The sequence below is a fragment of the Dasypus novemcinctus genome, chromosome 31 (assembly GCF_030445035.2).
Source record: "Dasypus novemcinctus isolate mDasNov1 chromosome 31, mDasNov1.1.hap2, whole genome shotgun sequence".
Taxonomy (NCBI): domain Eukaryota; kingdom Metazoa; phylum Chordata; class Mammalia; order Cingulata; family Dasypodidae; genus Dasypus; species Dasypus novemcinctus.
This window is the reverse complement of record NC_080703.1, coordinates 21,286,922-21,310,351: the sequence shown is the minus strand read 5'-3', so window position 1 is coordinate 21,310,351 and position 23,430 is coordinate 21,286,922. Positions and strand designations below refer to the sequence as shown.

Here is a 23,430-nt window from a genome sequence, read left to right as displayed (position 1 = left end):
TTAATATAAATGTTTAATATTAGGTAACATTCTTCTTTGGGATAGAATTTGCGAGATATCACAAAAATATCATCCTTGAAAAATATCAGTGGAGGTTTTATATATTTCATTTGCCTATTGCTGCATAAAGAGCCCAAGGGAGTTATGGACCACTTTGCAGTGGTCACTTGGTCACCCATTACTAAGGGTCTCAGATTAACATGGCTCCCACCTTATCCTAAAATGATGCCTTCACACTACTTTTCTTTATGGGAAAGCCCAGGATGAGGTGGTATTTCCTTTTAGGACCCCTCTAAAAGGAAGTCCTAGTGGAACTAGGCTCCTACTGGCTCCTCTTCTAGTGGAACACTAAATATTTAAGCATCAGTAAAAGAACGATTTCTTCTAATTGTACTTCCTAGTCCAGGTTCTTGCTCATATCTCATTTTATACCACACAGACATGCTTATCAAGTCATCTGGCTGATTCACATCAAATTTTAGCCATTGTTCATCATAAATTAGGTGTTTTTCCAAGATAGTACTCACAGAATTTCTAACACCGATCGCGTGCTGTGGCAATAGACAAGAGCTGGAATGCAAAGCTGCATTTGATAGGCACAACTGGACTTCAGAAGCAGTGGAACTATTACTCTAGGACAGGAGTGATTTTTTTTTCCTCTTTAATCTTTGTTCTGCTTAAGAATAAAAACTACATCTGTAACAATTCTCATTTAGAACAGAATTATGTCTTTGAATCATGGCTGAAAAACTTGTATTTCCTTATTTTTAAGAGCAGTCTATAAGAGTATCTGTTTTGCCATTTAAAGATTCAGATGAACTGAATTAAAACATTCTCCGTTTACATAATATTTTATTTGTCTCCTATAGTTGAGGGCAAGGTCTTCTCTATTTTTAATTTATTTCAGTTTCAGAAGTGAAGTCCATTGTACAAACAATGGGACTTATTATTTGAATAACAGTAAAGTTGATGATCACTGATATTTTTATGGCCATAAAACACTAATATCAGCAACACTGATATTTTTATGGCCATAAAACACTAATATCAGCAACAATGGCTATACACACAATGTCTTCTCAACATATCCATAAGGTAGGCACAATTTTCTCACCGTTTGACGTTTGGGACATGGACCTAAAAAAGTATTGGTGGTGTCATTACAGACATCCAGTGGGTTGGGTTCTTGATTTGAATTCAGCCATCCAACGCTAACGATCATACTCTTAACTAATTTACTCTACTCTTACATTGCCATAAGTGTTGTGTAAGTTACTTGCTCTTTTTTCCTTAGAGTGAGAATAATTTCATATTTACTAAGACCTCCATATTCCAAAGGAAAGGCATTACCCTTCGTAGTTTTGAATATCTGTGGATATTGTCCAGGGAGCATATTTCTCATTTATGTCCCCTTATGAGTCTCATGGCATTTTCTGTGAACATGAAGTAGGGTAAAGTGTTCCACGTCCAAGGCATTTTTTTCCAAGTGGGTTTCCTTCCTTTACTTGTGAATAAAACTCACTTGAAAAGGTGCATTTTAGCTCTGAATCATATTTAGGTCAAAGTTAGTGTGTGCCTATTTTTCTACATGGAATTCTGTGAAAGTCCTACCCTGCTAATTCCTCCTCTCTGTACAAGGAGCAATGCAAACAGGCAGTCAGCAATCCAATTTATTTTCAACTGGTGGAGAACTCAAAATCAGTGTAAATGGGATTAGAAGAGAAGATGTAGACCCAACACTTAAGCAGTCTTCCATCTAACTATGTCTAAATTAAAGCTTACCACCACCCACTAAGCCCTAAAGGACGAACACACGAGAGCGTGAGTGAACAGGAGAGCTGTGCTTCTAGGAACTTGTAAAGAGAAAGGAAGTAGAGAAGCAGATCCATGGGTAGCCTATAAATACAATATGACCTCACTGTGTTTCCAAGTGAACGTGGCCCAGCCGTTGTCCTGGAATCTGACAATCAAATAAGCAGCTGCTCTCTCGTGCTACGAGGAGACGGATTTGACTCCACTGATGCTTTCAGTCCAGCCTGGGGCAGATAAGGAAGTCTTTCTAGATTAGGTGATAATGATTTCAATCTTATTGGAAATTTATATATTTTCAATCATTAGATAGTGATAGAAAGTGATATGAACCACATTTTATTATGTTTCCCCTCTAAGGATATATATATATGTATCCCAGTCACTATAAAACGTGTCTCAATCACTGTACAAAGTGCTTCTTTGAACCACATTTCATAATTTTATTCTCTCCTTTTAGGCTCAAGATCAGCATTTTTCATGTCCCACCTGTGTTATTAGAAAAACGATTCAAGTGAGATACAATATTATAGGCTATACCCTAAGGAGTAACTTTTGTTGCTGATGTTTGATTATCTATTGTTTGATTGTAAAAGACACAAGATTCAGTGGAGAAAGTGGCCATGGTGGCTGCCAGGTGTGGGGAACGGGAGAGAGGAAGAGATGAGATGTGGAGGCGTTTTCGGGACTTGGAGTTGTCTTGGGTGGTGCTGCAGGGACAATTACCAGACATTGTATGTCCTCCCATGGCCCACTGGATGGAACGTGGGAGAGTGTGGGCTATGATGTGTACCATTGACCATGAGGTGCAGCGATGCTCAGAGATGTATTCACCAAATGCTGTGAATGTCTCATGATGAGGGAGGAGAATGTTGCTATGGGGGGAGTAGTGGGGTGAGGGGGGTGGGGGGTATATGGGAACCTCATATTTTTTGAATGTAATATTAGAAAAATGAATAAAGACAAAAAATAAAATTTTAAAAAAAGATTCAGTGGTTTAAAACAATAACCATTTCATTGCTCAAAATTAAGTCAGATGAGCAGAGATGGCTCATTTCTGCTCCCTGTGCTATTGGCTGGGTCAGCTCACCTGGGACTAGAAAATCCAAGATGGCCTCACGCACACGTCTGGACCTTTGGTGTAGGGGGTTAACTGATCTGCCCCTATTCTCCACATGGCCTCTTCCTCCAGAAGGATAGCTCGTGACTAGGTTAGCCACCTGCAAAAGTGGAAGCTGTGAGGCCTCTTTAGGTTTACGCTTGCAAATCTCAAACTTCTACTCATTGCATTGGTCAAAGCAAGTCAGAGGGGAAGATTCAAGGGCTTGGAGAATAGATTTCTCCTCCTCAAGAGCTTAGTAGCATGCACCTGCAATCTACCACAATCGTATTAAAACATAAGAAAATTTAGTATATTTTAGCTATGTGTAAAATGTTACTTTAAGTACAGTTCTCATTCCCTGCTCTCCTTCCACAGATGCCAGTATATTATTACTCATCTGGCCAGTACCCTACCTCAACCACACAGCAGTACCGGTCCCTGGCCTCAGTTCAGTACAATGCTCCGAGGAGCCAGCAGATGCCACAGGCAGCACAGCAAGCAGGTATTTGGAATCGCTTTTCTATTTTCTCCTCGAACACAATTGTTTTCGCAGGTAAATCGTTGGATGAGTATCCAAGCTGGGCACTTTAAATCTGCTCATTTTGCTTACCCCAAGCAGATAGCAACACATTTGATTACTTCTCTGTGGAAGAGTAAGAGGTACACGAAGGTGAATCACACCTCACTTTTGCATCCCAGACGTGCATGCTAAACACGGTGTCCATAAATGATTTGGGGAACTTCTTGGTTTATTTTCAAGTAGAGAGTCAACCACACCCTTGTCTTCCTAGTTCATGTGTTTTTCTTTTTTGTTGTTTGCTTTGGTTTGCTTCCTTTTCAACTTGAAGAGAGTTCTTCCCCTGTTCCCAAGGCTCGGAAATCAACCTAGGTTGTTTCTACACCCTCCTGAGACGCACTGTCTTTAAAACAAGGCCACTGACAAATGCAGCCTGTGTCTCCATGGAACTTTGTCTCCATGGTTCACTTTCAAGATGGCCACGGCATAGCCTGTCACCCAGAACTCGGCAGCCACTGTGCAGTGGGAAGGGGGGCCGATACACTGTACGAGAGTGAGTAGCAGGTCTCACAGTGAACCGGTCTCTTTCCCTACTGTGTCACACTCCTAATGGAATGCCGTCACCCAGAGAGCAGCAGGAACCCGGCAGGGCTGAGTGAGCTGGTGCTAAGGAGAGGCTTGTGTCAGTCCTGGTGAGCAAACTGCAGGAGAAACTGCTAATTGTCATGCTGAAGACTGCCTGCCTGGGAGACCCTGCCTTCTGTAAGTAGGTCATGGAAAAGACAGCTGCTCATGAATGCCTGCTCCGTGATCTGATTTCTGCACAAAATATGCACATCTACATGCATAATCCATATACACACACACACATTTATACAAACATGATAGGTACAATTTTTTGAGCTATGAAAAAAGCATAATCCCTGTCAAGGACTCAGCTTAAGGATACTAATGCTGACCTTGCTAGCATTTTGTCAGTTTGAAGACAGAATTAAATTCCTCTGTATCATGGATGGCTCTGTGTTCTTTAGTTCTTCTCATGGCCTATTTAAAGTCTGCAGGGAAAGAACTACAGAAATGTGTAGTAGCCAACCAAAGCTTGCCTTGTTTCTGCATTGTGTGAGTTCGAGGATGAATATATTCTCACCTCTGAATTAACTGTACATGTTTAAAGTAATAAGAACACAAAAACAATTTTAAATTGTTAATTGTTTTCAGAAGAGCATTTAGCAACATTTTCTCTGATTATTGGAAAATGCGCTTATCTCTATTGTTTTGGTGGTAACTGTGCTGCACAGTTTAGGTATTTACGATGCTGAGGTATTGCCTGCATTTTGAAACCATATTTTCTTCTGCTAATGTTTACCGCAAAGAGTTTATTTATAACTTCCTAGATAGTGTCCCAGAGGCTATAGTAACGTTTTCCTTTTGGCTACAAATGCCTTCAGAAGAGCGAAGATGCAGATCTCTAATCATAATGTTTTGGTTTGTTTTAATTTAGTTTAGTGCCGTTGTGTTAAATAGTTTTCTAGAGAGTTATTTCAGTCTGTTAGAATGTAGTTCATATACAGGAATGCAGTTACAAAATGTGCGGGAACTTGCTAACTCACAAACTCTAGAGCCAAAGCTGAGTAAATTGGATAATATGCTAAGATGATAACAGCATCCGATTTAGAACAAGTCTTGGGGTCCCCACTGGCAACCCACTGCTATTTCACCTCTCCACTAACTTCACTAAGCAGCAACACAAGGAACGGCATTTTTGACTTTTATAAAATGTGGGAACATTTGGGCTCCAAGACCCTTCCCCCATCTCAGAGAGACCTGCCTGGCCCTAAATACACTCCGTGGCAACCCGGTGGCTTTGACTTGATCCTGGCTCCCTTATCACCATGGAAATGCCATCTCCAAGGTGAGATAACTGCACCGCAATGAGAAAGAATACATTTTAAAGTGGTCTCATGGCTCAGAATAGAAGCAAGGGCGCTGTCCCAGGTACCGAGGAAGTGAGTGATAGCTACAGTGGTCTCTGAGGGTAGGGAGGTGGGAAAAGGGAAATGATACACGAAAAGTATCTTCCCCAGAAGAGACATCAATAGACACGTGCAGACTGAAGCCTCTGAACTCAATTTCTGTGTACCAGCACACCCAGTATCTGGCTGTAGAAATCTCAGTGCAATTTCTACAGCCATGCTAAATGTACTGAGCATTTGGAAAGACAGACAGAGTTCCCTAACTTCACTAAGACTTCCTTCCACTGATAAAATCCAGGTAACCCAGCTCACACAAGGGCTCTGTGACTGAGAGGACACTATGCCTGGGAGGTCTTTGCTGAAGGTAGCAGGACCAACACACCTTCCAAATGGACATAGCAGTTATTTGAGGGAGCAATGCCATGTCGACAGACTATTTCAAAGGGGAAAGAGCTTCTTTGGATAGTGTTAAAAACCAACCTGGGGAAACAGATGTGGCTCAAGCGGTTAGGTGCCTGCCTACCACATGGGTTTGGGGTTTCATTCCTGGTGCCTCCTAAAAAATAAAATGAGCACACAACGAACAGACACACAGAGCTGATAGTGCGTACAAACAACGAGGGGTGGAGGAGAAATAAATTAATTAAATCTTAAAAAAAAATAAACCACATATATATTTTTTAAAAGCTACCTGGCAGGAAGCATGTGTAGCTTGGGGTTTGAGCATCTGTTTTGCATGTATGAGGTCCCAGGTTCAATCCCTTGTACCTCCTAAAAACAAACAAACAAACAAAAAGGCCAGCCTGGAGAGCTTGAAGATAAACTTTCTTTATCTTTGTTGACCTCTGCATGGGAATTGGCATGGTGTTTTCCTGCAGTGACACTCTCACTTGCTGTAGCTCCTGCCTCTGGCAGCCCTGCATCCTTGGATCTGACCTCCTGTCCTTGTCTAGTACTGATTCTAGATTGCATCTTAGTGTCCTCAGTTATATGAGTAGGCATTAGAGTAGGGAAAAGCATGTCAGTAAAAGCCAAGTAAGTTTTTAATCTCAATTTGCCTCCTGGCACCGTTCTTAATCTTTATTTAATTGCAACGAACAGCATCTCTTACTCCTTCATTCTTGGCAGAACTGCAAGCTCTATCGGTTACTACATATCCTAGACCTCAAAATTATATCCAGTGACTTTTTATAAAATGAGTTGGGTCTTCTGCAATGAGTCAAATAGGATACTTGAATTATGGTGCGTCCCAGTAGGGGACCATAAGCTCTTGCTTCTAGTCGTTGTTTCCTCTTTACCCTACCGATGGGCGATAAAGGTGCTAAGCATATAGAAGAAGAAGTATTTGTTGGTGGTGACTATAAATAAATAATGTTGATAATTTTGGGAGAAATCAAAGGGTAGATTTGCACAGTGATGTTGGACTTAGTTGCTACATAGGTAAGAAAAAAGTTTTAAACCTTTAATATAGAAATGTCTCTAATATTTAAAAAAATGTTTATTGCCAGTACATCATCAAGTGGCCCCAATAGTGGAGGTGCAGTTGTCTTTATGAGGCAATTATTGATAACCCCAGACTGTGTAGGAATGCAGTTATCAGGTTTAGCGAAATAGAATGCAGTTTTTAAGTCATCCTGGCTTTGAAAGACTTGGAGTTGAGTGTGTCTTGCTTAGAAAATTTCCTAGGGGTCACATATCGAAATGAAGTGAAGATAAACTAATATTTTATTCCTTAAAGTTTTCAGGTTTTCTATAGCAGTCTGTTACCATTCTGCTTTCATTTAATACCTATATTGGTATGGTTATACTCTTGTTCAAAAACTCCTTTGAGACCACAGAAGTGTTAGGAATAATGATGTCCACTCTCAGTTGATGGCACCTTATGAGCTAATGGCTATGCTAAGTTTTTACAAACATTGCGCTACTAAATCACCGCCACATATTTAGTGATCCTGGGGATTTAGCATTCTATTTACAGGTATGGGAAACTATTGCTAAGAGAGCTGAAGTAAGTCTCCTTGGGTCCCACGGTTGGCTGAATTGGGAGTCAGGCCTGCTGGACTGGCTTTAGGCTTGTGTATTAAGCACTGTACCATAACAGGATAAACACAGTTACCAGTTTTGTCTTTATTTACTAACAAGGATTATCATGTAGACGTTATCAGGTTGAATCTAAATCAGCCTGCCCATGTAAAAGAGGCAGATAACAAATAATAGCAGAACAAATCAGGAACCCTGGACTTTTCCTCCTGACCCAGATTGGGGTTCCATTTTACTTTGCAGAGCTGGCCCACTCCAAAAAAAGTGGCAGAAAGCCCTGAGACATTTATGCTTAAGTCCCACATTGGAGAGGGAAAAACAAAATTCCCCCTAGATTGTATCTCCAGCTCCAAGCTTCCTTTTTAGTTTGACTTAATAAAAGATACACTTAGCTTCATTCTTGGCTCTCCAAAATCTTAGACGTGTCCAAAAAGCAATTAAAATTAACTAATAAAGTCCTGTACACTTTCAGAAATAGTATATGGAGTGAATGAATCCTGGTATTAGTATTTAAATAATACTGGCCTCATAAAATGATTTGGGAACTGTGTTTCCTTCTTTTCTATTTTCTGGAACTGTAAAAAATTTATGCTAAGCTTTAAATGTTTGGTAGAATTTTCCAGTAGAACTGTCTGGTCCTGGAGATTTAGGGGACCTGTTTTGGGGGAAAAAAAATGTGTGTGTGTGTGTGTGTGTGTGTGTGTATATATATATATTTGTTTCAGATAATTTGGGAAGTTTTAAATTAAGAATCCAATTCCTTTAGTGGTTATAGGAATATTCAGATTATCTGTTTCATCTTGGTTGAGTGTTATAAGTTTGTGGTTTTAGAAGAATTGGCCCATTTTTTTCTAAGTTGTGAAATGTGTGAGTGTAAAGTTGTCTGGGGTATTCCTTTTCTATCCTTTTAAAGGCTGCAGGATCTGTTTTTTAAAACACTTGCACAGTAGTTTATTGAATTATTGTCAGCCGAATACATTCACACCTGCTTTTATTGGAATCTCTCTGCATTCTGTGAGTGGGTAAGGCAACAATTGTTATTCCCAATTTTCAGATGAGTAAGGCAAGATGCAGAGAAATTAAATGACTTGTCCAAGGATATTAAAATGACAAGTAAACTAAACTCAATCCAAGTCTTGGATGCCAAGCCTGGTGCTCTTTTTGCTTTATTTAGTGGGGGAAAGAGGTGCCCTGCTTAGTTTAAGCACAGTAGGTCCTCAAAAAAGTCTTCTTGTATAGTATTATTTTGCCTTTGAATGATACTTCCCTTTCAGGATCTGTTTTGATATTACCTCTTTCAATCCAGAACTTGGTGATTTGTAAATTCTCTCTTTTTTTTTTTTTTTTGACAGTCCTGTTAGATTTATCGATTTTATTGATTTTTTTCAAAGAACCAGCTCTGTTTCATTGATTTTCTCTCTTGATCTACTGTTTTCAATTTCACTGATTTCTACTGTCTTTATTATTTTCTTCCTTCTCCTTATTTTGGGTTTATTGTGTTCTCTTTGTAATTTCTTGAGCTGGGCAGTTAGATATTGATTTGAGACCTTTCCTAGTTTCTAATGTGGGTATTTAATGTTAGAAATTTTTCTGTCAGCACTATTTTTATTATGTCCCATGCATTTTGATATAGTGTATTTTCATTTTTATTCAATTGCGTGTAATTTTTATTTTGTTTGAGACTCACTCTTTGACCTAAGGATTATTTAGAAATGTGTTATTTATTGTCTAAGGGTTTGGAGATTTTCCTTTTTTCTTTCTGTTATTGATATCTAGTTTAGTTCCAGTATAGTCAGAGAACATAACTGGGTAGATTTCAATTCCATTAAATTTGCTGAGATTTGTTTTATGTCCCATTATGTGGTCAGTCTTCATGAATGTTTGTTGGAAACTGAAAAAATGTGCATTGGGCAGTTATTGGGTGGAATGCTCTGTATATGTCAGATCAGATTGACTATGTTGTTCAGATCTTTTCTTTTTAGTAGTTTTATCAGTTGCTGAATGGTGGATGTTAAAGACCTCAACGATAAGACTTCTGAAAGTCCTGAATTATATATCAAAGTGAAGGTTGCCCTCTGTGTCCCTGAAGCCCAAGGAGGAGAAGGAAATAAAGGAGAGACTTTGAAGTTACTCAAGGCATCTTACCATTTGGCTTGTTTCTCAAATGAATTAGAAATGCAACATTCCTAAAAGAAATCAGAAACATTCCAAAGAAATAGTCTGAAAAGTAAAGGCCCTCTGACCCGTGAGGTTGGGGTGAGCTGTTCCTAGAAACTGCTGCCTTCATCGCTCACGTGCTAGGCATTCAAGATCGTGGCTTAATGCCAGTACAATCACTTTAGGTTTAAATGGAAGTATATGATAGATGACTGCTTAACAGAGACAGTCCCATAGTCCCACCTTCCTAATGGATCAAGAAAGTATAGTCTTGAATGTCAAGAAAACAGAACAATATGAAGATAAGCTAGCTGCAGAGCAGTACAGGAAGGAAAGAAATGAGCAAACCTTAAATTAGATTAAGTACTAATTGTAGCAAACCATTTGGTGTGGATCCTGAAAAGTGTGGCGATCCCTCTCACCTCTGCTTCTTTATAAATTATTTTCCTCCCCCACTTGCAAGTATCTACTGAATGTCTCATTTTAGGTAATAAACAAAAAAACAAAAAAAAACAATTTCATGTAACATTTTCCATGAAAATCTTTTACTTTTCAAATTTAGTTCAAGAGGAAGCCATGAAAAGGAAATCATAAAAATGCATCGTATTACGAAACCCCATGCTGCTTTTGTGGGGCTTTTAAGCATATTTAAGGGTCTTCTTTTGTCATTCATCTCAGGACTCTGTTTTGCATAAATAATGTTCCAACCTGCTTTGTAATAATGGAGCTGGAGTCCCTTGCATAAGACAGTGGGGGAGGTCTTTAGAAATTTTTTTTTTTTAAAGATTTATTTTTTATTTATTTAATTCCCCTCCCCTCCCCCGGTTGTCTGTTTTCTGTGTCTTTTTGCTGCATCTTGTTTCTTTGTCCGCTTCTGTTGTCGTCAGCGGCATGGGTAGTGTGGGTGGCGCCATTCCTGGGCAGGCTGCTCCCTCCTTCGCGCTGGGCGGCTCTCCTTACGGGTGCACTCCTTGCGCGTGGGGCTCCCCTACGCGGGGGACACCCCTGTGTGGCACGGCACTCCTTGCGCGCATCAGCACTGCGCATGGGCCAGCTCCACACGGGTCAAGGAGGCCCGGGGCTTGAACCGCGGGCCTCCCATGTGGTAGACGGACGCCCTAACCACTGGGCCAAAGTCCGTTTCCCAGTCTTTAGAAATTTTTAGCTGCTTTGCTTACTCTTTTCACTTGTATTTAAGATAAAGCTCACATTCTTTTATACCCTGCTCAATAGCCATCTTGAGACATGAATGGTAGAAATAGAAATGAAATTTAGACAGTTTGTTTTGCTAAATGTTTGTTTTTCTTCTAGTTTTGCTCACTGATAATGGGGTAACAGTATAATCCAGGAATCTGCAGGAGACACTCTGACCTTTGGACTGTAAATTCACTTGGCTCAAACCTCCATTTTAAATCTGCAGAAAATCATTTGTGCCAACGAAGAATTCTAGAGATGGAGGGGATCAGCCTGTGGGAAATATGAACCTTAAAAAGGGACCATTAGCTTCATCTGTGCTTATTTCAGCTACTCTATCATGTTGTTTAGCTTTTTTTAAAATTTCTTACTTTTTCTGGAACAAAAATCAAATATTTTTCATTTCTTTGGTAGAACTACTCATTTTCTTTAATCCCTTGCACACACAAATCAACTCCAGGCCTCTGAAGATTCTTAACAGGAAATTGTAAATGCTCCTCTCTATTCATTAAAATTGTGGATATGTTTTGTGGGGGAGGGGAAGAAGAAATACTGTAGCCAGTGCTCCTCAAACTTTAATGTACATATAAAGCAACCAGGGATCTTGTTAAAAATGCACAATTTAGATGCTGTAGTTCTTGAGTAGGCCTTGAGATTCTGCGTTTCTAGCAAGCTCCCAGATGATGCTGATGCTACGTATCTATCATCTTGAGAGCAATGTAATAAATGGTACATTTTCAATGATGGCCAGCCCATATGTAAGATTTTGCAAAGAGAAGAAACCTACCCAAATTCACTCTTTGACTTGAAAGTATTTGTATTTTAGTCACAATTCTTAAATTTCGTAATCAACTTATCTGATTTTGTGATTGATGGCTAGAAAGAATTTATGGTAGTTTATAAATCTGAATTTTGAGAGAATAGCTAAATAAAACATGAGTCCATGACATAGTGGCACTCACAGATGTGAGAAGAATGAATAATCTGTGTACCTATTTCCACTTTCACATGTGCAGGGAATGTGTGTGGGTGTGCTCATGTGCACCAGAGATAGATAGATAGAGAGAGAATATTCTTTCCAGCCAGAATTGGTGATTCATTTTTTCCCTATGGAAAATATGGGGCCTCAGCTAAAGTTATTTTGTAAACATTTAAAAGGCTGAATGGAAATCTCTCAGCCATTTAATTCAAAAATAAGTAAGAAAATAATAGTAGTTAATATTATGAAGTCAAATAGAAAGATAGCCCAACAAACCAATCCACATTAACAAAATAGATTCTTTGACTTTCAGACACCCAACAATTATGTCACAGAACCTTGGGTCAGTTTCAAGGTTACAATATGTTTAGATGTTAATACTCTAAGCAATTTGGGAATCTCTACAAATTTAAAATAATTATATCCCCATCAATATTCATTTCAAGTGATTAGTCTTAAAAGTGTTCAGATGGCAGGGAAAATTCAGGCCCTGAAAATCTACCCTCATCCCTATTTGTTCATGGCAGCCCTTTTTTCCTATCATCTTAGTTTCCTCCTAGATTGACCCAGTGGCACCTCTGGCCAGGAGATTCAATTATCTGTGGTAGGTGTGTATTTGAAAATACTTTGAAACCACTGTTCATTTCCTGATTGTTCTGCATAGATATTCTAAATACATAAATGTGTTTGTGTTTAGCTTTAAAAAAGAGTGATATTTCTGTTACAGTAGCATACTATTAGTATTAACAGCTCCTAGCAAGAAAGGTTATTACCTGTTTATGTTGTTCTGAAATACATTTAGGATGGGGCAAGAGATATCTTAATGGGTCTTAAATGTATTTAACCAGAGCTGTTGAATAAAGCTGACAGTGACTCTTGTACTTTTAGCTTGATATATTATGCAGTCAGTAGCAGTATAATTAATGGATGAGGTTTTATCTTTAAAAGTTTTTTTTCTCTTTCTTTCTGCTTGTGATATTCCTCACTTTGATTTTTTCCCCCTTGTAACTGGCTGGAGGTGAGGAGAGGGTTTATCAGAACTAAAGAAAGAATTTGGAATACCAGCATGAGCAATAAGAGACATTCATTTATAGACAGTAGAATTTTGCTTCTCTACCTTAAATTGCCTTCCACAATATTTAATGGTTTTTAAAAAGATCCATTTTTCTAATTATCCTACATTTATTTTCCATATATTTTAAATCTTAAAATCCCATTAATCCATGTATTTTTGAGGACAGAATTAATAACCAATAATCACTCAGAAACAATGCAAAATTTGTTACAGTTGACAGCACTAAGGAAGTGATACATACATTATTATTTTACTAAAAGCAAAGGGTTAGGTTCTCGTAGAGTCACAAGGGACTTCGTTGTCTGATTTCTGTTAACATCAGTGAACTCACCTAGGAACATCCTTATGGAACATGCTGTTCTAAAAATATGATTCTGGAAATGTCCATTTTTTTTCATTAATTGGTCTAATTATTCCACTTATAAAAATGGGAATGAGAAATATGCTGAGATTTTGCAAAGGGCTAAAATTATTAGAAGCAGGCAGTGGATATAGCTGACGTGGTTGAGCACTTGCTTCCCATATACATGGTCCCGGGTTCGATTCTGGTACCGCCTTAAAAAAATTTATTAGAAACAAAAATAGGAAGCATGCTATTTTTATGACAAGAAGCTTACATGTTCCCCCAACCATATCGATGGACAGATTTCCTCTGTCTCTAGGAGTTTATAATTAAAAGGAATTTGTTTAGCCTTTTTGCAGTAGTTGCTTGCCACTTTACATTTTATTCGTCTTTTACTGTCTACAACTTGATCTTTGTTCTACTGTTAAGCACACTGGTACAATTAAGATTTCTGGTTTTCTGGAAAGATGGCAAATAAATCAGAGCACAGCAATATTTTGTTTTCTTTCACTATGCAGCAGAAAATGAAATGCAGTAGCTTATGAAAAAAAATGAGATAAAAATGAGTTATATCAGAGAAGGGCATTACTAAGAAGAGAAAAGTGGTCAAAAATAGTCATACACACACGTATGTTGCTTGAAAACTCCACAACCTGTGAAGTTTTCCTAAGGTTCGAATGATATACACCACCGAAAATTCTAAAAAACCCAAACTACTTGTTCCAGGGGTCAAGGTTACCTGATGATTTCACTGCATTAAATTTAGGGAAGAGAGGATTTTTTTTTCCTGCCATGTACAGTCTTTTCCCTCCTTTTCCATGTTTTCTCTTTTCACTCTTTGTTAATTTCTTACTAACAATTTCTTCTGCCAACTATTATCAGTCATCTAGATCTTTGAGTTATCCCATTTTTTAGTCCCATCCTTCTTTGGAATAACTTTTTATTAAAATTCTCCATAGTCTCTTCCTCCCATTCCCAATGTGTTTTCAAATTTTATTTTTCTCCTTTTAACTCCTAACTCTACACAAGTCCTCCAAAACTCTCTCCCTCTCTTTTTCTCCTTATATAAAACAATATTTTCCCCTCACCTCTGCCTGCCTCTCCTATCATGTCTGGTTGTCTGCTTATTTTCTCTATATTGTCAGTACATTGATTTCTTTTCTTTCCTTTTTACACTCTCCTTTCCATTTTGAGCTAGGACAGTCCATCTTACCAAAGGCATTCACAATCTTGCATCCGGTGATTAAGATGAACGTGTTAGACTCCCCCCACCTTCCACACATAGAGCTCTGAGACTATCGCACTCTGTCTTGTTCACCCTGGCATTCCTAGAGCCAGCATAAATTCGGTGTTCAGGGTTTGCTACTTAGAGATTTGTAGTAATAAAAAAAAAGAAAAGGGCATCTTGAGTAGCATTTTTTCTTAATCTTGCCCCCCAAATTCAACGTTGCAGCAGCACCCCCGGGAAAATTGTTAGGCCTTTACGTGGTGTTCAGATTTGCCATTTCAAAGCGGTTCACTTTTGCTTTAAAATGTCCATGCTGTTTCAACTTTGAATAGAAAACCTCACGCAAATCTCTAAATTTAAAAGCCACGACCTCCGAGGTAATTAGTTCCCCGAAATATGCTGCTCTTTAAAACCCTCTCTTCTTCCCACTGTCTTCAGAAATGGCTGCTTTCCGCAGTAACACAGATGTGAGTTCAGTACAGCAAATCAGCAACCCGCCACAGTCCAGTTGGTCCCTTCCCCAGCCCGGCGGCGTGGGATCAGAGTTTGAACCACCCCCTCCAGCTCTGCAATGCCACGGGCCCTTCTGTCCAAAGAGTGGCACAAGATGGTTTCAGTTCTGGAGCCATGTAATAAATTGCTGCACCCCAGGAAGACTATGGGATCGTGTGCCCCTGGGAGAGCTTCTGGTACAAACTCAGCAACTCGCACATCTCCATTAGATCCAACGGTTGACAGGTCATGACAAGTGGAGTCACTAATGGATTCGGTCGTTACAGCGCGATTCCATGGCAGAGGCATGAGTTAAACAAATGTTCATTGGAAGACTATGTTAGGCAGATGCAATAGCCTTCCCGCGTATGCTCTTGTCCAAACCCCAGAAGCCGCAGCAGATCTCCTCCCGCCACCGTTCAGCCAGGTGTTATTCGGGGTTCTTGGCCAGTCTTCCCTGCTGCAATGATGTCGCTGGGGCCCTTCAAGGAGCACCAGCCCCTAACTGCCTGCTGACATCTTGCGCGGATTCCCACCCAGTTGCCTTGAAGACACCTGGAGACTTATTGAATTCATGTTTTTTACGTTCTCCCAAATGCTTTGTACTGCGTTGGTTGCTTTTTTGCTGTTGTTGGTTTCTTGTTTGTTTGTTTGCAACAGGTCCAGCAGCTCTTCACGTTCAATGAGCCATTGTGGGTCAAAAGGGATTCCAGAATAAAAAAATAAATGGCAGGTAGAAGGGCCAAAATAGAGCCCAAAACACACTTTGCAGAAGGCAGGAAACCACAGTGGACCAAACATTTCACAGTAGTGGAAGAATATGTAGTAGAATCTGTAAAACTTGTGCCCAGTGGGTTTTGCAAGCAATTTTTTTTTTCAAGGACAATGATGTTTTCAAGGAAAACAAATACCGTAATAATCATCTATGCATGGACGATGTTAGCCAGGGTGGGTGGTACTCCAGTACAGAGGTCAGATGGCTTGAGGTGCTCTTCAGTGACTCTTGATAGAAACTTAGTTTCCCTAGTTGAGCCCCACCAGATCTTTTGGATAAGAGAGGCTCAGCTTCGGCTGATCTGAGCCTGGAGGATTGAAGTGCCTCCAAGAGAGCCTGCCAAGGACAAACACTTAACCAGAGAGCAAAGCTCCTGCCTACCTGAAAAAGTGGCTGGAATTATGAGAAAGAGTACATGATGCTAATGGTAATTTTTTTTGTATTGTATTTTCTGCGTGCAACTTTTTATAAATCAGGAAAACAATCGAGAACCGATAGTAATGGAAGTTTAAAAAAAACAGGCATAAAAACACTACCCTGACGCAAGAATAATGAGTTTTCATTTTTTTGCCTTTTTGGTTTCTGCCTTTGGGCCTATGTTTGTGCATATTATGCATACACACATATATGTATTGTGTCCACAGATCATGTCACTTTCTTATTAGTATTTTTATTTTTTTCAAACCGCCTCATTATTATTTTATATGTGCACATGCTGTGATTCTTCCAATATTTCTGTGACACAATTTTGATGGCAATAATTAATCACTCCAACTCCTCTGGTAGGTCCAGGGAGGCCCAGGGCATTGCCTTGTCTCAGTCATCCGGAAATCGCCCACGGTGAGCCCCAAACATCCAGTCTATGCTGCTGAGTATCAGCAATCACACCATGATGTTTCTCAGTGCTGTCCTAGCTTTCCTGGTTTCCTCCTCAATAGCGAAGCCTGAATTGTCGGAAACTGTAGCTTTCAAATCTCTCATTTTTCTACCACCCTGATCATCCATAGTCAATAAGTATTTCACAGCAAGCCACTGCTACTGCCTTTGCTTCTTCTCTTCCCAAACAGAGATGACTCTGCAGAAGTTTCAGGGTTCTTTCGGTCCTCTGTTGAATGCTTTTGGGTCTTTTTAATTTCTCATCTTTACATGTGATCCAATTCAAAGAGCACACACTCTTTGAGTTGGAGTGTACCTCAAGTACCTGTAGAACTATGCCACACAAAGGAGACAGTTTCCTTGGCAACAGGAATGTGACAAAGTCCCCCATGGAAAAATTTCTCCCCACCTCCTTCCCCAGTGCCTTTCAGTCCAGCTGTTTGCCCGGCACAGAAACCATACTTGAGATACACTTTCTGCCTTTGATTGGTTTAACCTTCAACTACAGGACCCCACTTGTTCTGTTTTCCCATTAACGAAAAGAGATCAGCTGTGGAATGGGCATTTTCTTGCTATTATCTTTTGCTGGTCTTTTCTAACAATTTTAGTAGATAAATAGTTTTCCAAAAAACGGTGTGTGTGCATAATTTTAAAGAACCGATAGCGCTCATTTTTATTTTATTTTCCATTTCTGAAATTTGTATTTTTAAAATTCTGGTGGGATGCAATGACTCGTTTGGTTTTTGCTCTGGAAATTATGATATTAATCTGGCAGTACTTATGACACAATTAAGTATGCTTCTAAATAAACCCTGTGATTACTGAACTCAAAATGCTTCCCCTCTATTAAAATATGGCAAGATTAATTAATATACGTATAACTGTATCTATACAGTAAATAGGTGAATCTACTGAAATTTAATTCCAGAGATGTCATTCAGTAAGTATAGGGATCAACTGATGCAATTTTAAGTCCTAAGTTCTCACTCTGTCCCAGAAAATCAAGAATTCTACCTCAGTTGGTGACCAAAGCTCAAACCTCTTCCCAATCCTGTTTCTCTCACTAGTCTGTATTTTCTCCTTAGTCAGAACAGTGACAAAGAGTATGCCTATTTGTATAGCTGTTGATTTCTAAATGATTCTGCTGCTGAGCTCATCAATTATTGATGGATATTTAGTGTGCTGTAAGCTTTCTCTTCTTTGTGAGCCACCTGTTCAGTTTGGAACTTCAGGAATTTATGAGTTTGCCAATATATTTAGTGTCTGTTATTCAGGAACAAGTCTTCAGCTCAAGTAGAAGAAACAAGACAATTTGTATCTGCCCATTCTTCTTAAGCTGAAGAGTTGAAGAAAGGTATTAAGCATGAAAAACCAATGTGCTTTGCCAAAGCGTTTTATAATGTTGCCAATAAACGCTAGCACTTTGGATTGTTTTACCACTGGCTAGAATTAAGCAGAAGAGAAACAGTGATCCTGTCTTCCTTCCTGAATTGAGCTACCTAATATTGTAGGAATGACATGAAACTTTAGCAGTTAAATGGCATGTATAAAATCTCATGTTGTATCTGTAAACCTCATGTTGAATCTTGTGTGTGTTTATAAGTGCAACTGAAAAACTGAAAAAAGATATGTCGGGGTCTATTCAAGAAAATTGTGCAAAACAGAGTAAAAAAATACCAAGAAACTTTCTTTTAATTCTTTTTTTCCTTTTTCATTATAGCATTTTTTGGTTTGTGATGAAAGTAACTGACTGTAAATGATGTGAATCAGTAATGCCAGCTCTCAACATTCCCAAGAAATCTCTCCCCGTTCGGGCTAACACGGCTGGCCCTCAGGTCTGGGGTATAGCTGCAAATACCATTTACTTGAATTCTGCATGCTTGCCTGGCGATGACAGCCAGCCTTCGATGACAACTGCCATCTGTCTCTTTCTACTAGATTTGTAGCCGAAGCCGCTGTTGGGTTTTGGGGATGTGAGAGCCTGCAGGGAAGCCAGAACTTCTGTGAAATCACTGCAGATGGCTTTATTTGGGGAGCTAACAGGCATGGAAGTAGAAGTAGGAAGTACAAAAATAAATCAATTGGGAGTTTGATGTCTGTTGGTCTTAAAGGACCTTGAGATGGACTCCATTCATTTATTGAGACTGTATTTTATGTGCAAAAAAAGAATTTGGAGACATAGTGAAAGCCAATTGAAACTCTATAAACATTTTGATGTTAAAGAGACCCTCATGACACTGGATAGTAGACACTTCTTCAGGAAAGGTGTAGATGTGATATAAATTAGCCAGAGGAAAATGCACTTTCAGGGCTCCCAATCATTGTTTTTTAAGAGATGCTCCCCACCTGCACTAGGAGAGGGAGGGAAAGCTTATGTGAAAAAAAAAAAAGCAGATACCTGAACCCCCTGAGTTGCTGAAAACTGCGTCTCTCCTCTTCCCCAGGATGACTCAGTTTTGTGGGGAAAGTGCATTTCTCCAGTCTCTTTCAAAAGCTTTTCCTTCTTCCACATGTAACTGATTCTAATGCTCAGACAGATCCGCTTTTCCAAGTCTTAAAACGCAGTCTCAAGCAATTAATATGCCACTAATATAATATGTACGAACCATCGGCCCAAAGCTAGTCTGCCATGAGAATTCTTCTGATTTCCATTTCCTTCCCCGTGTTCAAAGGCATCCAGATGGCAGGAATGCTCTTGCTTTCAAATCGTGTGCAAATTTCCTTCCCCACGTTGGAAGGTATCTATGTTGTTAGGAAATGCTATCCGATATAGCAAATGTGGGCTTTACCTATGCTTAGCGGAGGTTTAGACTAGGAGGTGGGGTTGGTTAGAAGTGGGCACGGTACATGAAAGAAAGTGACTCCTGGCTACCATTTTTTACTGATGTCTGAAGACAGAGCTGGTGTCATCCCATGCAGATGCTATTTGCATGCTCCATCCGTGGAGCCATTCAATCTGTTGTGATTTCACGATATGTTTACAAAGTAAGGAGCTTTTACCAAACACAGAGCCCTCAATACCAAGGTTGAAAAGTTTGTAATAACTATATATACATGCAAGCATCCAGGCATGGGATATATATCATTACTCTTACACTTAGGATTTTGACTTTCCAAAAGTCAGATGCTATTTCCTCACACATTTATTAATTGAAATTACAGAGATATACTGTCATGGAAATTATCTTCATCTGTCTTGGTGAACAAGACAGACCATATCCTTAACTCTGTTAAAATGATACTTGTGCTGTTATCAGAGAAAAGCTAATATTGTTTCCCAGTTTTCATTTATTTGCTTTTCTATATAAAATCTACATCTTTGGCCACTGGCATTGAATACATGTGCAGGTGTGCTGCCATTCAGGTTACTAGCATATTGGACCTTCCTTCTGAAACTTTCAGTTCTTTGTGTGTTTTTTCAAGTTATAATATCTACTTATTTTTTTTAATAAAACCTGGATTCATGAAAACTAAAGGACTGGGGAAGGAAAAAGTTCTTGATCACTTACTGTCAATATAGACCGCACATAACAGGTGCTTAATCAATAATTGTTGAATGCAAAAAAGTAACAGTTTCCTAATATAATAAGACTGAATGTTGCAGAGGATGATACTAAGAATATAAATGATCCCTAAATTGATGACTGGCATGTGTTGAGATTTTCTAAGTCAATTTAGCAACCTTTTATTAAAGCCAAGAAATTTAAAAACCAAACTAAGCGTCTGAGGCCAATAAGTTGTGAAGGGCGCTAACGGCCTCATAGATTCCTCAGTCCTGGTGCAGAGGAGCCGTTTCTACAGTGCCCTTCCACATTTACGAGGGTTCAGACAGGGCGGATTTCCTGGATGGTAGATACTTCAGATATTTGAAATAACTGCTAGAGAACTGAATCAGAGCCCACCGGAGAGGAAACGCATGGGATGAGTTGGTCAGGCATGGGAGAGGAAGCCTCCCCAGACACAGGTGTAAGACTAGTGGCTCTGTGTGCCTTTTTAAGAACAGGACAACCCAGCTGGCGTTGAGGAGACCTGTCAGATGTGCCCTGATGCAGGGTAATGACACACCGTGCTGGTTCTCGCTAATTCTTCTCCTGGCCGCCTCACTTCTGGCTCCGTTGAGTATTTCCCTTCCTCTCCTGAGCTGTTGGAAGGTGAGGTTATTATGTAGCTTTAGGGTAATTCATACGTGATCCCCATATTGTTACTTGGACTGTCTAGAAGTGCAGTTTGGGCATCTGATAAAGTTGCTTTTAACAGACCTACCATGTCCGTAGTTTTCGCCCGTGTCTCCTGGATGTTCCTCAGAGGATAACGAAATGAGTGAAGGCTCCCTCCCCAGTCGTGCTTTTTGCTGGGCGATTATGTCTAAGAAGGGAAATAACTATTACTTAATCCCCATAGAACCACATGGCGCTTGGACAGTCCCTAAATGGTAGCTCAGTGGTTCTATTTTTATCAATTGTAAATCCTTTATAGAACACTAAAATCTAATAAATTGCATGGGAATGAGTTTAGTGCATTCATCTTAAATCTGAAACGTAACTAACTTTGGTGGTGATTTGGAGGCCCTGGGATGGATGAGGATAGAAATCATGCTGTTTAGTGGAATCATTTCCAAATTTTTCTTCACCATCTAATAGTCTGCAAAAATATTCAGATACTCTTCTCCAGTAGTAAACTTCTGCCAATGATTATTTTGTAGGCCAAATAAAAGTCTCAGAGAGGGTTGAATTGCCAAGGATAATTAAAATGAAAGGGTATGTTAAGCAAATTTGCTTTAGAACATTACATTTCATTGTTTGTACATGTCCCATAGAAGGACATGATGGAACTTTTAATTTTCGTGGGTGAGCTAAAAATGTGATCGACGAAAAATCATATTTAGTTTGAGTCCCTGTGAAACATCTTAGACATTTGTCAAGAGAAATTATAGCTGAATTATTTGCAATGTTTTTGTGTGATGAAAATAGCATTTTTAGAAATGTTTACTTTTAGTATCATGGCTCTGATTTTAAAAGCACAGCGCTTGCACTGGAAACTTACAAGTTAAGAACAATATAAAGTGGTATAGTAACACAATTTAACAGTTGTTGTGTTTTTTTTTCCTCCAAGTATTTTGTTGTTCATCTCCAAGTGCTGATATATGCCCTGGCCTTCTAGGTCGTTAGGTGCTTTCCTCCATCCTTATGGTGAAATAGCTGATTTAGGACACAGCAGGTGGAGGTCAGGAATTGACCTTAGAAAGGGGCAAAACTACCTCCTTAATTCCGGGTGACCCTTTCAAATATAGCATGTTTATTCACAAAGGAAGTCAGTAAGAATCCAGAATTACAGAGCAAAAGGGGACCCTTAGAGAATGTTTTGTGGTTTTTTAATTTGTTTTCTGTTTGCATATATATGTATTTTTTTTTCTAAATGATTGTGGAGAGATAAATGTAAGTCTATCACTTTTATTGGGAAAAAATGCATTTCTGCTATTTGTATGCAAAGGATAGAAGTCCACGTATGTGCCAAGATCATAGAGTCTATGGAGGATTTTTAACTAATTATTGAGGTATGACAAGGAATTGAACACTCATCATTTCCAAAAGCTCTCCACTTCAAGGCTCTGAAGCAATGCCCAATGGTCAGGTCAATCTCAGAACTAAAATCATGAGAAATACATTATTGTCTCATTTAGCAACATTACTGAAGGACAAGTTGTTTCACTTAGGTGAACTTTCTTTTTTAAAAAAGAAAATTTTCCTTTTAAGTAATTGAATTTAAGTTACTGAGTTTTAGATGGAAATTCTGCAGAAGTGATTTCACTCTCCCCTTCTTACTAAGCAGAGTATATACACTGAACATAAAAGGGTTCTTATCATAAATGTCCTGAAACTTCAGTTCTTTTTTTCAGGTTTACTTCTATCAGAATGTCAAATCTAAACAGTTTTGCCTTGCTCCATTGTTTTTTTTTTTTCTGCTACTTGCGATTTGGATTAAGAAAGTAGATAAACTCGTTAGAAACATGTATGAGATTGATTCTGAATGATAGTTAAGAGGTTCACTTGAGGGAAAAAAAGCAGGGACGTAGTAGAGAAATTCTGTGATGTGGTTAATTGGGTCTTCTCTTTTGTCCTGGGTCCTTGAGTTATTGCAAAAATAGAGCATCAATATACTGGCTATCAATCAGTGCACCTTCTTGTCAAATGAGTGCAGCTGAGATACAATTTTGCATACTTCCTTGCCCAGGAGTGAGGCTCAGCTATTCCCGGAAACAAAATGGGAACATGCAAATGAAAGCCCAGTGCTTTCAATGCTTATTAAATTAAAAGGACCATGAGTAATTGCTTCTTACTGGGATCAAAAAGGAGAAATGAGAAAATGAGAAAGATGGAAAAGAGTTTTAAAAAGTCCCTTTAAATAATTATTACGTATAAATAATTTATGCTGCGTCTTTGAGTGTTTAAGAATAAGAACTCAGGAGTTAGATTACCTGGCTTCAAATCTTCGTCATTTAGAGCTGTGTGACCTAGGACAGGTTATTTCATCACTCTGCCTCAGTGGTCTCATCTGTAAAATGGTGATAATCCTAGGACTAGCTCCTCAAAGTGGATTAAATGCAGTCATTCATGCAAGTTGCTTAAATTGTTGGCACTTAGTGGGCTCTTGATACAAAGCTAGCAGTGACTGGTGAGTGCTGGAGCCTGTGGAAGAGATAGTCACCATTCCGAAGACTTCCTATTCCAAGGCCCACTCCACTACTTACGGGGAATATCCCAAGGCTAATGCAGCAAAAGTTTCTATTCATTGGTCTTTCATTAGGAACATAACTTTCTGGATTTTAAATGACCGGTCACACAGCTAAAGTCATGTTTCTGTTCTTTAAAG

At 39.1% G+C, this 23,430-nt stretch overlaps 1 protein-coding gene across 50 annotated transcripts in view; it reads left to right on the top strand.

The window, feature by feature from the left end:
• ARPP21 (cAMP regulated phosphoprotein 21) overlaps positions 1 to 23,430 on the top strand; it is a 156,669-nt gene that overhangs the window by 101,608 nt on the left and 31,631 nt on the right. For all 50 annotated transcript variants that reach the window (XM_058290709.1, XM_058290701.1, XM_058290717.1 and 47 more), the window contains one exon: positions 3,287 to 3,413. In XM_058290709.1, coding sequence (XP_058146692.1) covers positions 3,287 to 3,413 — 127 coding nt within the window. The remainder of the gene's footprint in view (positions 1 to 3,286; positions 3,414 to 23,430) is intronic.